This window comes from Rhinatrema bivittatum, chromosome 4 (assembly GCF_901001135.1).
Source record: "Rhinatrema bivittatum chromosome 4, aRhiBiv1.1, whole genome shotgun sequence".
In the NCBI taxonomy this organism is placed as follows: domain Eukaryota; kingdom Metazoa; phylum Chordata; class Amphibia; order Gymnophiona; family Rhinatrematidae; genus Rhinatrema; species Rhinatrema bivittatum.
The window spans coordinates 151,999,997-152,016,293 of record NC_042618.1 but is presented as its reverse complement, the minus strand read 5'-3'; the positions used below and the strand labels follow the sequence as shown (position 1 = coordinate 152,016,293).

General features: G+C 45.8%; 1 protein-coding gene across 1 annotated transcript in view; it reads right to left on the bottom strand.

Moving 5' to 3' along the window:
• The window catches only part of HECTD1 (HECT domain E3 ubiquitin protein ligase 1), a 345,856-nt gene that overhangs the window by 228,691 nt on the left and 100,868 nt on the right, over nucleotides 1-16,297 (bottom strand). The window contains 1 exon segment of the mRNA XM_029598986.1: nucleotides 12,947-13,217. Within this exon segment, the coding sequence (XP_029454846.1) occupies nucleotides 12,947-13,217 (271 nt within the window).

Sequence of the window (16,297 nt, the reverse complement as noted above, 5' to 3'; positions counted from 1 at the left end):
ACTACCATCCTGCTTGTCCTGTGAGAACCTTGTTTCCAGCCCTGTACTGCCTTGGTATCCAGCCCCTGTCTCCAGCCCTGTACTGCCTTGGTATCCAGCCCCTGTCTCCAGCCCTGTACTGCCTTGGGATCAAGCCCTCGTCTCCAGCCCTGTACTATCTTGGTTTCCAGACCTGTCTCCAGTCCTTGTCTCCAGCCCTGCACTACTCCCGAGTTCCAGCTTGGGTCTCCAAATTCCAGCCTGCACCTTGATCCCAGCTTCAATCTAAGTCCTGTCAATCATTAGAACCCCAAGGGCTCAACCTGCAGGGGAGGTGGCTGGCCCAGGTTGAAGATCCTCTCTGCCCTGCCTTGAAGTCCTGTGCTGCTCCTTTGGGGGGGGGGGGGGGGGGAGGAGGAATCCCAGCCCTAGCCAGACCTTTAGTTATGACATACAGGAGATCTGCGTTTGACTCACAGGACAGGACTCTGCTTCTTGGGTCAGCTAGGGATGAGGATACAGTAGAAGCAGCATTCACAATCCCTTCCTAGGAGAAAGTCCCAATCAACGCATCAGTCTGAAAACACGTTGGGCAAAAAGGAAGGCACGGTCCAAAACTGAAGCGCACCCAGAATCATATGGAGGAAACAGCCTGCCGCTCAGAGATGTGACGAACAGATTGCTACCAGAAAAACAGTCTTCAAAGTAATCAGACACAAGGAAAGAATATGGCGTGAAGAGGTTCAACTCCCCGTATGAAATTGGACACATCCTTATGGGAAGACAAAGGCCCTCCATTGACTTTTCCCCTGTAACAAGCCAGTGGCACAACTTGAACTTTCAAGGTATTAAGGGCCAAACCCTTAAGCAAGCCGTCTGGTAAAAATTCCAAAATCAAAGGAATATCCACCTTGAGCGGTTGAGAACCTCACTCAGATGACCAGATCTCAAAGACCCTCAAAACTCTAACGTAAGCTAGAGAAGTAGAAAATTTCCGGGCCTGAAGAAGAGTGGAAATTGCAGAAGGTGAATAACCGCACTTCAACAGCCGAGCCCTTTCAATGACTAAACCATAAGACAGAACTAACCTGGATTCTCATGTAGAATGGGCCCCCGACATAACAGATACGTCCGAGACAGTAGATAGAGGGAACTGTCCACCAGAAGTCTCTAGAGATCAGCATACCACGGCCTTCAAGCCCAATCCAGAGCCACTAAAAGGACGGTGTTGGTTTGAATTGCAATCTGTACCAGCCTGCCTATCAAAGGCTAAGGCAGGAATGCATGCAGCAGGGTGCCTTGTGGCCACTCCTGAAAGACAGCGCCTATGCCCATCGCTTTTGGGTCCTACCCGTGAATGAAGCAGCATGGAACTTTCGCGTTGATGAGGTTCACCAACAGGTCTAGATCCGATAGGTCGCAGGGATCCACCAGGAGCTGAAAGGCCTTGTTCGCCAGCTCCCATTCTCCTGGGTCCAAGCTTCTCCTGCCGAGGAAACTGGCTCTAATATTGTCCTTTACGGCAATGTGAGAGGCAGATATGTTTAGGAGATGCTGCTCTGCTCATCCAATGAGCATATCTATCTCCTCTGACACCTGTTGACTCTTGGTTCCACCCTGATTATTGATGTTCCACTGCCGCTTCACCACATTACAGCACCCTTGCACCACCAGCTCCCGACAGTGAACCCCCCAGCCCTGGAGGCTCACATCTGTCTTGAGTACCAACCCATCCAGTGTCTTCAGGGAAATTTCCTTCCTGAGATGGTCTGCATGTAACCATCAGTTCAACAAGGATTTCACCTCTAACAGAAGAAGCAGCCTCACTGCATAGTTCTGCGACTGCAGACTCCATCGGAAGAGCAAGGCACACTGAAGAGAGCTCATATGTACCCTCGCCCAGGGAACCACTTCTAATGTGGCAGCCATCAACCCCAGGACCTCTGGATAAGACCACACGGTTGGACGAACAGAGTTCCACAGGGATTAGATGCTAGCAGAAACACTCTGCTCTGCCTTGTATCGAATTGAAGCGCGAGATACTACAGGGTATGAGATGGCTGCAAATTGTTCTTGGCAAGATTCACCTCCAAGCCTAGCTCCTGTAGCAAGGAAACCACTCTGTGGGAAACACGAAGACTCTCTTCCAACGTCTTGACTGAAGTCAACTAGTCCAAGTAGGGGTGAAATAGAATGCCCTCCTTGTGAAGGCTGTCGCTATCACTACCATGATCTTGGAAAAGGTCCTGGACACTGTGGCTAGTCCGAAAGGCAAGGCCTGAAACTGGTAATGATGATCCAGGGTGGCAAATCAGAGGAAACACTGAGATTCCTGCTTGATGGGAATATGCAGTTATGCATCTGAAAGATCCAGAGACATGAAGTACTCTCCTGCATAAATCGCCATTATGACAGAGCGTTCTATTTCCATCCAGAAATGCAAGACTCGTAGATGTTGGTTGATGCCCTTGAGATTCAGTATGGGCCAAAACGGCCCTTCCTTCTTGGGCACAACAAAATAAATGGAATATCAGCCCATATTTCTCTGTGATTCGGGAATGGGGATCACATCTTTCAGAATCAACAGCTGTTGTAATGTTGCTTCCACTTCTATCCTCTTCTGAGGGGTGTTGCATGAAGAGATCAAGAAGGCATCTGGAGGAATGTGAAGAAATTCTACAGCATAGCCATTCCGAACCACTTCAAGAACTCATTGATCCAAAGCAATCTGGGCCCACCTGTGATAAAACCAGGACAGACAACCACCTATGTCCCACACCACCAGGTGAGGCCACAAACCTTCATTGGGAAGACTGAGTGGCTCAGTCTCCGGAACCTGTATCCTTTTGAGGACCTCAGAGGCGAAAGGACAGAGATGTGGAGAAGGAACAGGATCTCTGGGAAGAACCTTCCCTATAAGGTCGAAAATGCCAGTAGTCTAGAGTGGCCACTTGCCTGAGAAGCCCAGAAAACTGGCTTCTTATACTCCAAACACAGAAACTGGGTCTCTCCCCATTTGCTTGCCATTTATTTCTTCCTCCACTGTCATCATCAGTATCATCCTGATCCATCTGCATTCGAGTTCTGTCAGACCGCACTGCACTACAGCGCTTGACCATGGAGACAGGCTGAGGAGCACTTGGAGCGCCTTAATAAGAGCTGCCGCTTTAGCAGACCACCCCTGTAGAAATATCTGCAATCCCTGGAATAATTCCAACCAGGAAAAGGAGGCCGGATCCATTCCAGGCCCACAGGCCTGAACCTGATGACTTGCGAGCCAGTGTCCCCTAAGGACTCGACCCGCGGACCAATCAGGAGAGGAGACACCCCTGCAGCGACTCCCTCGGTCTCACTCCCCTCAGACTGAGGAAATGGACCATCGTCTGTAAAATCGGGAGGAGGCAAATCTCCCCAAGCATCCAGGCAGCGCTGACACAGGTTTAAAGAAAGCTCTGGCTGAATGACTCTGATGTGGCAGGCAGCACAAATAGATAGGCGCTTAGGTTATAATTGCTCACCATTATTCACAACAAAAACTGTTTGCTCTCTTCTTCCTTACACTTATACACCCCTTCTCATATTCTAAGATCTCAAAATCAAATGCTTGTACAGGTACCATCACCAAAATCCACCAGGCTAATCATTACTCATGAAAGATCTTTTTCTATTGCAGGCCCTATCATCTGGAATACTCTCCCTGCTCACATCCAGCTCATTACTGATACCAAAGAGTTTAAAAAGGCAGTAAAAACGCACCTCTTCAAATCTGCTCTCTCAGATTTGTCTGACTTCTAATTTTACATATTTTTTCCCTTATAGAATTCTCTTTCATTCTTGACCATCGTTGCCAATTGCTTTTTCCCATTTTATTTATTTAGTATTGTTTTAAGTTTTGTTTATTTTTATTATATATTTTTATTATTTGAGTATAATTTGTATATCTTAATTACTGGTTTATTTTATTGCTCATTTTAATGATTTGGTTTATTAATAATTTTATGTATGTTCTTTTGTAAACCACTCCAAACCTCAAAGGATGCAGTATATAAGCACTTTTAAATAAATAAAAAATAAATAAATTAGGTTTCTTCGCCGCAGGTACCATAGTATAAGCGCATAGCCCAATGAAGGCTCGCACCTAGCTTTCCTGTGCATACAAGCGCACCTAATATGGATGAACAAAAAATGTGCATCCAAGCCCATGCCCCTAGGCCGCTCGTCCTACTGGACACCCAGGACAGACGCCTAAACTGGCCGCACAAGATATGCATCCAGAAGAAAGAATGCCCACTTGCACGCACAAACGAGAATGGTTGCATACCCAGATGCTCAAGCACATGCCAAAGGTCTGCAGCAAAAAATCATGCAAAAGTACCTCGCAGCCTGTGTGACAAAATGAGAGAAGCCTGGAAGCAGGGTCTAGCCAAATAGTTGTTCAATCCACTCTGCCTGCACTCTTTCCTCACAGAACTCCCCAGAGACATGAGCAGGACAGCTGAACTTTCTGTTGCTGACTCTAACTTTAAAAAAAAAAAACCCCCACTTATCTGAGATCAGCTCTCCCTAGCTGAGAGCAGTTACGGGTCCCAGCTATGAGGGAAGACGGATAAAGCCTTCATCACCAAACTTCTCTCGGCCTGCAAACACTAATTGGAATTTAGATCCACGCGCCAGCCAAGGCTACTGGACTGAGGCACTCTACTAAGGGAGGGACCGCACATATCACCTCAGGAGGCAAGCGGTGCTACATAGACATTTCCTTTCCAACTTCTTTCTTTCTTTTTTTTTTTACTCATGGGCAATCCTCCAAAGGGAAATGCATGTCCGCCATCTGCTGGATATGAAGAATACTGGTGGCCTGATGTCGGGACGGACTATATGGCCATGACATCAGCTTTTACTCCATCTGCAGGCAGAAGTGTATAACCCACTTTTGGAAATGACCTACCCAAATGCTAAAGAAACAAAAATGATACTGTCAGCACAGCAAGCAAATCAGAAGTGATCAAAGGGCTATGGGGATGTAAGCATAAAAACAACAATGGTGCAGGTGATGCCCTTGTCAATTCTTCTAGTCATTGGTGTAGGCCCACCCAAAGAGAGAGATTTCAAAGATGAAGGACTTCATAATTTCAATGTTATTTTATTTATCGTTGTCATGCCTTTTTAATTTTGCTGTCTTACATTTTATGTATGCATATTAATTTGTTCCCTGCTTTGAATGTTTGAAGAACATGGGCTATAAATGTTTTAAATAAATATTTGGTTGCAGAAGCACTTTCATTTATTGACCTTTAAATAGCCTTCCAAAGCCAGGGCTACTAACCAGCAATGGGACACAACGGACAAAAAAGGGGGAAGAGCACATTTCCACAATTCACTTATTATTCTCTCGGTTAGCATGTGAAAAATTTCTCAGAGACTGCATGTGCACTAACTCACTTCAATGAGATGTAGTTATTTTTCTTGCCAGCATCCACATAGCAAAGTTTCTCACTAAAGTTTGCTATGACGCTCATTTGCAGCCATAGAAAACTTTTGCAAGTACAGGTCACTAACCCATGGGAAATCCCACAGGGTAGTATATTGGGTACCTAGTGAGAAGGATTTTAAAATAATCTCAAAGAGGCCAGATGGCAAAAGCTCTACATATACAGAATAAAGGAATTAAAACTGGGAGAAGATATGATTATGATTAGTGCACCAAACTGCCAGAGGCAGATTTTTCAAGCTTCTGTGGCAAGAGCTAGCAAACTATATGGGAGAGGTTTTTTTTCAAAATTCTGCAGCAATTGTGGTAAATTTGCATAATTTATATATTAAAAATGTAACCTGTTCTTCTTACTTTATAAAAATAAAAAGTCATTTTCTGACATTTCTCTGCCCCGTTTATTTGGTTCTTTATAAGAAAAAAAAAAGATCTTAGGGGAGGAAGAAGGGGAAGGGATCTGGGGTCTGATAGGCAACAATCCCTTCCTAACTTTCAACCTCATATCCCCTCTTATTTTCTCAGTAATGCCTACACTGAAACCCATGTGCTCTGATCCCAGCAGCAGCAATGTGGTGACTTGGACTTTCCAGCCTCCCACCCCTGCAAACACACTCTAGTTCAACTACACTTCTCTCTGTACAGCAGCATTTCTGCAGCTCTAGTCCTCACTCTCTCAGCTCCTGCATGCTGCCCTACAGTGGCACTTCTTGCTTCAGGTACTTGGCTTGTCCTATTTACTATCCATGTGGTACAAAGAGAGAGAGAAAATGCCTTCATGTTTGTTTTTAAAACTAGTACTCTCTGCCTTTGTCAGCCTGCACCCCGCCAACTGATTGTCAGAGTATGCCCTTCAGCTGCTGAATAGCTGGCCTACAATGACCAAAATATATTGTCCAAACTTAGTCCAGCACTGTGAGCAGCTCACAGTAATTCCAGAACTCACAGCAGAATGTTTTTTCATAGAATTTAGCCTAGCAGTGTGATCTGCACCTCAGTCATGAGCAGATTTCCTAACCCGCCCCCTCACTCACGTGCATCCATCTGAGCTTTCTTAAATAAGAATAAGGCAGCAACAATAGCACAGGCTGCTTCCTTATCCTGTACAACCTGGGGTCAGAGTGTCATTCTTTGAACAGCAGGGGCTGCTACAGTACAGTGCAAGTTACAGCCCAGCACTCTAGCTCCAGGCTGCACAGATAGAGGAAGCAGCCTTGTTACTGCTATACTTTGCAGTAAGGTAGCATAGATAGGCACACCTGAGTGAGGTAGGGAGGGGTGGGGGAGGGAAGGAAAAATGTAGCAGTCACGTCTGCTGCTATTTAGTGGCCTAGCCCATGGTCTCCTATGATAAATCCACAGAGGAGGATGAATTCTGCAAGAAGGGCTGGATTTTGCAGCCCTTCTTACACCACTGCAGCAGACGGGGCCCTGATTATAATGTCAAGGTTGTAGGAAGCACTTTCTAATTATAAGTACTGTCAATTACTAAAACAAGTTATCTAGGAGGTGAGGGATGGTGTGAGAGCAGGGGAATAAATCTGTTACTTAAGGTTTTTAACAGCAGCTGAGAAACATTTGTGTGGATGATACAGTTAAAGAGTAGACTTGGCAAGGATAGCCTATATAGACATGTGGTCCATTCAGTCCTATTTTTCCTAAGATTTTATGACCAACTATTCCATGCATTTCATATGCACTTGATGTATCACTTCCCTCTACTTTAACTCAATTAAATTTATAAGCTGAGAAAAGGTGGAAGTGAACTACTGTAACTGCATAGAATGTGCAGGAAGACAGATTGTAAAATGATAACGGTGATCACTAAGAGCTTAATACTGGGATCTTTTTGTGGCTCATATAATTGGTGAGGAATATAGGACACTGTCAACTAGTTCTGAAAATGTACAATCCTCTCTCTTGCTCTTCTTTAAACTGTATAGCACAGAGAAAACGGCACATTACTAATGGAACTGTATTAAAATTGAATCTTCCTGGGGGGGGGGGCACTCTAATGACATCATCCAGGATGGCTGCCTAACTACAGAGCTCCTCTCCCCCGCTTTATATATCCTTCACTTTCTAGTGCCATTTCTGTGATTATTGGGCATTTCCTGCACTATCTTAATGCTTAAACTCTTATGATGGCAAACAAGCCTACGGGTCAAGAATCACAGCAGAAATCTCTACAAGCAGAGTGAGCCTATCTCGCTGACAAACTAGAAGACCTAGAAAATAGGTCACGGCACTGTAACTTGAGAATAAGGAAAGTTCCGGAAACTGCCAATTCTATGGATGCTCCCGCAGTAGCGCAAAAACTGTATACCTTTATTCTCTCTAAGCAGGCTGATGGTGTACCCGATAGCAACTTTGCCACAACGCCTATCAAGATCGAGAGGGTCCATAGAGCTCTAGGCCCTTGTAGAGAATCAACCCAGAGACCTTATTTTCTGTCTTCATAGCTTTGTGCAGAAATCACACATTTTTGCGGCAGAGAGAATGGCTGTGGAGAGGGAATTCCCTCTCCATCTTTGTGGAGAGGGAATTCCCTCTCCATCTTTAACTATCTGGCCCCGTCGACCCTTCGGAAGAGGTTTGAACTCCGTGAAGTACCAGCTTCTCTGTGGGCTATATCATTTGGTCAGACCATGCCCCTGTGTGGCTCGAAGTTAAATTTCATGAAGCAGATAGGGGTGTTAGCTTCTGGTGCCTAAATGAAAGTTTGCTCAAGGATGACTCTTTTTCTAGGTCTTTGGGGGAACATCTCCAGTCTTATTTTCAAATGAATTCTTCTACTCCCGTTTCTAAAGGTGTGTTTGGGATTGCTCTAAAAAGGTGGCAAGGGGTATTCTCATTTCTCAAGCAAATTTTGCAAGAAAGATAGAGAGAAGTCCCGACTAGCATTAATTGATAAAATTTCTCAACTTTGTCTACATATGAAGTCACAATCTAAAGCAATCTTCAAGCACTTCTCCGTAGCTAGAACTGCCTTGCAATCCCTCAAAGATGAAAGGTTATCTAATCACCTTAATTTAGCCAAGCAAGCCTACTATGAGGGGGCTAATAAGGCTGGGCACTATTTAGCTAGCAGGCTAAAAGCCATTACTGCCCAAGGATAAGCAGCAAAAATCTGTGTTGGATTCATGCTGGAGGAAATGTAGCCGCACCAGTACAATTTTCCATTTATGGTGGCAATGTGGGATGGTTGTTTCTTTTTGGGATCATCTTTTTCAATGGATAACCCAGTCTGTAGGGTTATCAGTGATTAGAGACCCACTCTATATCTAATTAAGTGTCCCTACACCTGTTTTAGATAAACACACCCAATGCCTGTGACAACAAATTTTCATAGCAGCTAGGACTGAACTAGCTTTACACTGGAGGCAATCTGAGGTGCCTTTGGTTTCAAAGGTTATCCATCGTTTGTATACCTATTACCGCTTAGCACACCTCACTGCTATTTGAAACAGTCTATCTACTTTTCAGGCGACCTGAGAGCCCTTGACAAGAAAATTATTCCTTACCTGCTAATTTTCGTTCCTGTAGTACCACGGATCAGTCCAGACAGTGGGTTATGTCCCCTGTCCAGCAGATGGAGTCAGACCAAGCTTCAGAGGGCGCTCCCTTATACACCAGTGCACCCTATGGGAATCCTCAGTATAGAGAATATCAAAGCATGAACAAAACAGAATGGATGGATCAAGAAAACAACCCGATTAACATGTTAGAACATAGCTATGCACAACAGGTGCAAAAAACTGTAAGAAACTTGCAAAAGGAACTATGAACCCAGCCTTAGAGACTGAGAAAACAGAGTAGCTAGTGAAGAACATTTGAGTATTTGAGCAGGGATAGCCAACCCATCAACCTACAAATCCTTAGGGAGGGCGTCTTGACTGATCCGTGGTACTACAGGAACGAAAATTAGCAGGCAAGGAATAATTTTCTTTTCCCTGTACGTACCGGATCAGTCCAGACAGTGGGATGTACCAAAGCTTCCCTACATAGGGTGGACCCCGGATAGCCCTGCCTGAATGACTCGATCGCCAAAAGAGCCAAACACCGGTGATTGAAGATTCAAACGATAGTGCCGAGCGAAAGTATGTAACGACCTCCAGGTTGCCGCTCGGCAGATCTCCTGGGAGGAGACAGCGCCGCTTTCCGCCCAGGAAGCCGCTTGAGCCCGGAGGGAATGGGCTTTGATGCCCACCGGCAGCTGCTTACCTGATCCCAGGCAAGCTACTACAATAGCTTCTTTCAGCCAGCGAGCAATGGTGGTTTTTGAAGCCTTGGACCCCTTCTGAGGTCCAACCCAGAGGACGATCAGATGATCAGACAATCAAAATTCATTAGTAACCTCCAGATAGCGAATCAGGATACGCTTGACATCCAGTTTACGTAGATCTCTTGGATTAGTATCCGCGAAAGACGGAAGCTCAACCGTCTGGTTCACATGAAATGCGGAAACCGCCTTAGGTAGAAAAGATGGTACCGTGCGCAACGAATCTTCCGAGTCCGAAAAACGCAAGTAGGGCTCCCAGCAGGAGAGTGCCTGTAGTTCAGAAATCCGACGTGCAGAGCAAATAGCCACGAGAAAAATCGTCTTGAGGGTGAGATCCTTGAGAGTAGCGGATTGCATAGGCTCAAACGGGGCGCTCCCCAAAATCCGAAGGACTAGGTTGAGGTTCCAGGAAGGACACAGGGCGCGCACCGGCGGATGTAGGTGTTTCACTCCCTTGAGGAATCGGACGACATCCGGATGCGAGGAGAGAGAAACTCCCTCGCGACGATGTAGTAGAGATCCAAGGGCTGCTACCTGAACCCTCAGAGAATTGTAAGCCAAGCCCTTCTCTAGTCCTTGCTGTAGGAAAGACAGGATCTGAGCTACAGAGGCAGTACACGTAGATGCTGCTATGGAAGTACACCAAGATTCAAAAACCTTCCATACTCGAACATAGGCCACGGACGTAGAGGTCTTCCTTGCCTGGAGTAGGGTGGAAACCATGGCCTCCGGGTATCCACGCCGTCTCAATCGGCGCCTTTCAAAAGTCAAACTGCAAGACAGAAGTGATCTGCCTGGTCGAAAAATACAGGACCCTGGTGCAGCAGGCATGGGAGATGGCTCAGTCAAAGAGGTCCGTCCACCGCAAGATTGACCAAGTCCGCAAACCACGGACGACGTGACCATTCTGGAGCCACCAGGATCACCGGACCCTGATGGACTGCTATTCTCTGGAGTACTTTTCCGACCAGTGGCCACAGTGGAAACACAAAGGAGAATGTGAAGGGGCCATGGAAGGACTAGGGCATCCATGCCTTCCACCCCGTGCTCCCTTCTGCGGCTGAAGAATCGCAGTGCTTTGGCATTGCTGAATGTGGCCACCAGGTCCAGGTGTGGTGAAGGGTCCGCTATCCTAGGGATTTTGGGAGGAGGACGACCTGTTGCTGGCTCCTGGGCCTGGCTCATCCTAGCCAGGTAAGCATTATGCATTAGAAGGACAAAGTCCGTGGAAACGGCGGTGGCCCCAGGGGAGGCAGAATCGGAAGGTCCCCAGCCGGTGGAAAGGTTCCTAGAGGCGGCACAGGTGTTAAAATCGGTGGTAGCAGCACTAAATCGCCATCCTGATCCTCCCCTGCTTGTGAGCGGGCATCCGGCTCCTCACTCAAAATGGCCACCGTTCCTGCACTGAGCGGGAACAGGGCCGACCTCTGCACATCAGAGCGCGATTGGGAGCGCGAAACAGGGCGCCCAGGCGACAGTGAGGGACCCTCCCTCCCCCTCCCCCCCCGGGGAGGCACTTCAAATACAGCCCCTCGCGGGAGAGCCTCGACCCAGGCTCTCCACACGCACTGCACCGGGAAGATCACAGCAGGGAGTCTCTGCCACGCTATCCGACTGAGCAAATGCAATGGCGGTGAACAACAGAGGTATGGCACGTCCCTGTGTAGGCTGTCCCGAGGAAAGTGGCTTCTCAGGGCAGCGGGTCAGATCGTGACAAGGGGGGAGAGGCTGGACTACCAGCATGCACCCCCAGAGAGGAAAGCCAGGAATTTAATCTGTAAATAAAGAAAGAACAAACTTATCCCGCATACAAACAGAGCAAGGGAGAGAGACTGTAAGAAATAGTTCAGCCGGCAAGTCAGGAGCTGTGAGGTCAGAAGCAATTGAACTTTTTTTTTTTTTTCAATTACCTAACTTGATCCATCCCAGGAAAGATACAAGATAAAGTAAATAAAAGTAAGTTATAGTTAAAATAGTATAATGGGGAACCCAGGTTCCACACTTGCATCTGCTGGAGTCAGAAAGATACTGAGGATTCCCAGAGGGTGCACTGGTGTATAAGGGAGCGCCCTCTGAAGCTTGGTCTGACTCCATCTGCTGGACGGGGGACATAACCCACTGTCTAGACTGATCCGGGTACGTACAGGGAATCAATAATTCCAAGCACAAAATCCATCAAACCCTTGAGGTCCATGTTTCATGATTAGATACCTTGTCTTGTACCTTTTCACCATGATGCCCCCTCGTAAGTTAACAGCGGTGCTGTCTTTTTACCATAGCGTGGCCCTTGTTTTTTGGGGGGTTTTTGGGTTTTTGGTATTTTTCTTGATGGATGCTGTAATACTGTATGGAAAGCATTGAGAACAGTTGCTTAAATTCTTTATAATTTTTATACTATTTCTGTATTTTTGTATTTTGTGTTGTGGCGGACACGTGACAGAAAAACTGGGAAGTTGCATAAATGTTTCTTGTTTCTGTTGACTTCTAATAAAAATGTTAATCATAAAAAAATTGAATCTTCCTATGCTTACTGTTCAAATTGTCAAGGTTAGTGTCAAATAGTCTGGCTACACTAAAGTTCTTAATTTGTTCCAGCTCTCCTGTTGACATCCTCAGCCTCATTCTTGCTTTTTAACTCACAGAACAATGTCTCTAAGACTTTAACATCCTTTCTCAAGAGCAAGATTTTAGAAATACCAGAATATATTACTGCAAGGGGGATTATTAGAAACCAGAACTATCAATGAAAATAAACAATGAAACACATTTCAAAGTGGAAGGTTAGAGAAAAACCTAGTCACATTTAATACAAGGGAAAGACAAATGAGAGAAAATATCGAGAGCAATCCCTACAGAAAAAGGAACACTGCAAAAAGGTTGTAAAACAGCTGGTTCCCAAACTGAATGAATCCCATGAGTAATATTATTGAGTAACATGGTAAGGGTAATATCTCCTTAGCTTCTCTCCTATCTGGTAGCTGACATACATGAAGTATTCTAAAGTGTTACATTTAAAGAACACAGAGGTGCTATTTCGACAAAATACAAATTCTTATCATTTTCTCTGTTTCCAAGCATAGTCTTAGCAAGAAAGAACCAATGGGCTAAGCATTTACTCTTATCGAAGTGGTCTGAAAGTTCATATTAGCAGCAAATGATTTTACTTATAATTGGTTTTCTTGTAGTTAGGTACTTACCTCCTGTATCAATGGCATCTATAAGTGCATCTGTGTCCTTACTGCGAATACAATCTATCAGCTGTCGGTGGGAGCGTTCTCCGGAGCTATCCAATCTGCGCAGACCGGGGATTCTGCCCGTGGACCCAGCACTGGACTTTGGCAAGGCCTTCCGGCCTTCAAACAGCAGCACCAAAAGAAGATCAACCAATCGCATGGTATCTAGCACACACCTCTCATCACCCTGCAACGCACTCTCGATTGAATCAGGAAGTTCAGATCTCAGCAAATCCTTAGAACATAAAAGGATTTAGAACATAAACACATGAATTTTCAAATAGTTACATGGGGACTGCACATGTCCAAATAGCATCTACACATATATATATATATTTTAGAAACCATGCAAGTATGCATGAACTTGTAGTGTCGCATGTAAATTCTAACAGGGAAAAAAGGGGGTGATCTGAGGGCGTTCTGGGGCAGGGATGAGAAATATGCACACAAGTTGTTACTTTGTAAGAAGCATACATGACCAAACTTGTCCAAGCATTTTTACACCTGCTGACTCACACAAGTGAAATCAGACTGGTCTTTTGTCTGCAGTTTTTCGATGGGCAGTCTGGGTGAACTGGTGGGGGTTCAGGGTGCAGTACTAGAAGGTGTGGATGAACTGGTGGAGGTTATGGTGAATTGGTGATTCCAAACATGCACACGAGTTATTTTCACAAGTGTTTACATGCACACTTGATAAAATACCTACTGGGTTATTAGGGGCACCTATTATTACAATTATTTCACATGTAAAATATACACATATATTTTTAAATGGGTAGAGTAAGTATGTGGATTCCTGCATTACAAATATACACATGTACTTTCATGGCAGAAATACACAGTGTTTTAGAAACAGTGCAGCTCCTGTCACCCAGTTTATAAAATACTAGCACAAATTTCTGTGTGCCCCTTTAAGGGCACAAATGATGTACCATGGACAGTTTAGAAAGTTGGACTCATTACATTTTACCATGAGAATAAATGGGAAGTCAGAGTCATTTTAAGAGAACTAGTTTCTTCTGGTTTTAACATGTTCTGTACAAGACTGGCCTAGAAACACTACGTGACAGTCCAGAATTTGATTCTAGCCTCAAATTTTTGCTCCTCACACCAGTAGGTGCAGGATAAGGATGCACACTTCACTGCTCACAGGACAGGACTGCTGCAGAGTGTAAATGGTGTTTATACATAAAAGAGAACCAGCTACAATGCTTTGTAAAAGCCTTCACATTCTGCTATATAAAAATTACAAATCAAAACGCATTAAAAAGTAGGAGCTTGTTTCACTGATCTACACAATCTTCTCTATACTTTCAGCATTAAAGAACAATTGCAGAAATATTCCAATCCAAAAGTAATTAAGAAAAAAAATACAAAAAGTCTTGATTGCACAAATCTTCACACCCTTTGTCAATTTAGCTCTGGTTCAAAAAATTGCTTTAATAGACCCATTAAGTTAAACAGAGCCTACCTGTTTCCAGTCACAATAATTGAGCCAATTAGAATAATCCTGGATGAAGAATTAAGCTGTTTCGTTTGTATAATGTGAATTTGAAGCAAAACTCAAAACATGTCAAACAAGGAGCTGTTGAGAAAACTTTGGGATAATGCTGTTCAAAAGGTACAGACTGGGAGAAAGCTAGAAGAAAGTTTTGTGTTTGAATATCTCTGGGGGCACTGACAGATCCATCATTGTAAAGTGGAAACAGTTTGACATCACCAAGATTCTGTCATGATCAGGCCACCCCTCCAAAGTAGGCATCCTAAAATTACTGCAAAGGTCTCTGGCTAAGACTTGGGGAAAATGTTGACTAACAATTTCAAGATTACTCCACCAACATGGCCTGTATGGGAGAGAGGAAGAAAGGAAGCCATAGCTTAAGAAGTGCCATATGATGTGCCGCATAACGTTTGCAAAGAAAGACTTATGGGACATATCAGCAAGTCTTTCCTGTACCTCTGATCAGAGATCCAAGACCCGCAGCCATGCCATTCTGCAGGCACCAATTCCTTCTGCAGAGACTCTCTGTGCCATCTCAAAAACATCGTAGGTCACCCGGACCTCATGTTTTCCATACTCCAGGCCTTTATGCACCAGCGACATGAGGGTGTCTCGCTGCTGTTGAGACAGCTGCTCAGCCACCCTCCTGCTTCCAAAAATCCTGCAAGTACTGGCTCATGTAGAGCTTGTAGGCAGCGATGCAGGCAATGAGAAAGGCACCTTGAAACACTTTCCTCCCAAGAGTATCCATCGCTCTATGGTCCTTCCCCGGGGATGCCAAGGAATGAGTCCAAGAGTACTTGGCCCTCTTGAGGGCAGATTTGACCACCACCGATTGGTGGACCAGCTGACACTTATCGAATCCGGCAACCTTCTGGACGAGGTAGACTCCCGTCTCCTTTCTTAACGGGAGGCACTGTGAGAGGGTGCTCCCATATCCTCAGCAGCAACACCTTAAGGATCTCGAGTACCGGGACTGCCACAATCTCCTTAGGAGGCTCCACGAACTGAAGGATCTCAAGCATTTTGTGCCTGGCATCCTGGGATGGTTTCCGCCATCACCCTTACAAAACCTATGAAGGTTAAGTCCTCACGCAGAGACTTCCTTCACTCCTCTGGAGGAGAAGGTTCTGAAGGGACGCCCTCTGAGCCTCTGGAGGAGGACTCCAATGCGTCACCCCCCAGGGTCATAGGGCTTCTCATCCTCACTGTAAGCCACAAGGGATGGGTCCCTAGGTGCTTGGCCTTCATCCAGAGGTGCAGGCACTGGTAGAACTGGACAGGAGGCAGCAGGCCTCAGCGTCTTTGCTAGCCTCAGTGGAGCTTCCTTCTCAGAGGAACCGGCAACAGCCACTGTATTTGGTAGGGGGAGGCCTTGGTGCCCCTTCTGGGCACCGATGCTGTCCCAAGAACTGGTGCCAGCTGGGTCAGTAAGGCACCAATTAGCACACAGCTTCTCCAGAACCAGTACAAGGACAGGTGGCACTGGGTCTGGTGCCACAGGATCGAAGTCCAGCAGCACCCAGTCCACCATTAGCTGGACTCTGCACCCTAGTTCCTCCTTGAACATTGCTGATGCCAACACTGACTGGGAGGAAGAAGGGGTGGCCAGATCCTCTTCGGACCCTTGAGGTGGATCGGTGACCGGCATCAGAACCGGTGGAGACTGTTGCAGACCCCTGATGGAGGACTGGCACCCCTCGCCGCAGGTTCGCTTCAGGGGCATTGCGGCAAAAGCCGGTACATCCCTGTGCCTGGCACTGTGCACCAACAGGGACCTGTGTTAATGCTTCTTTGGCTTCCCCTGATGCTCG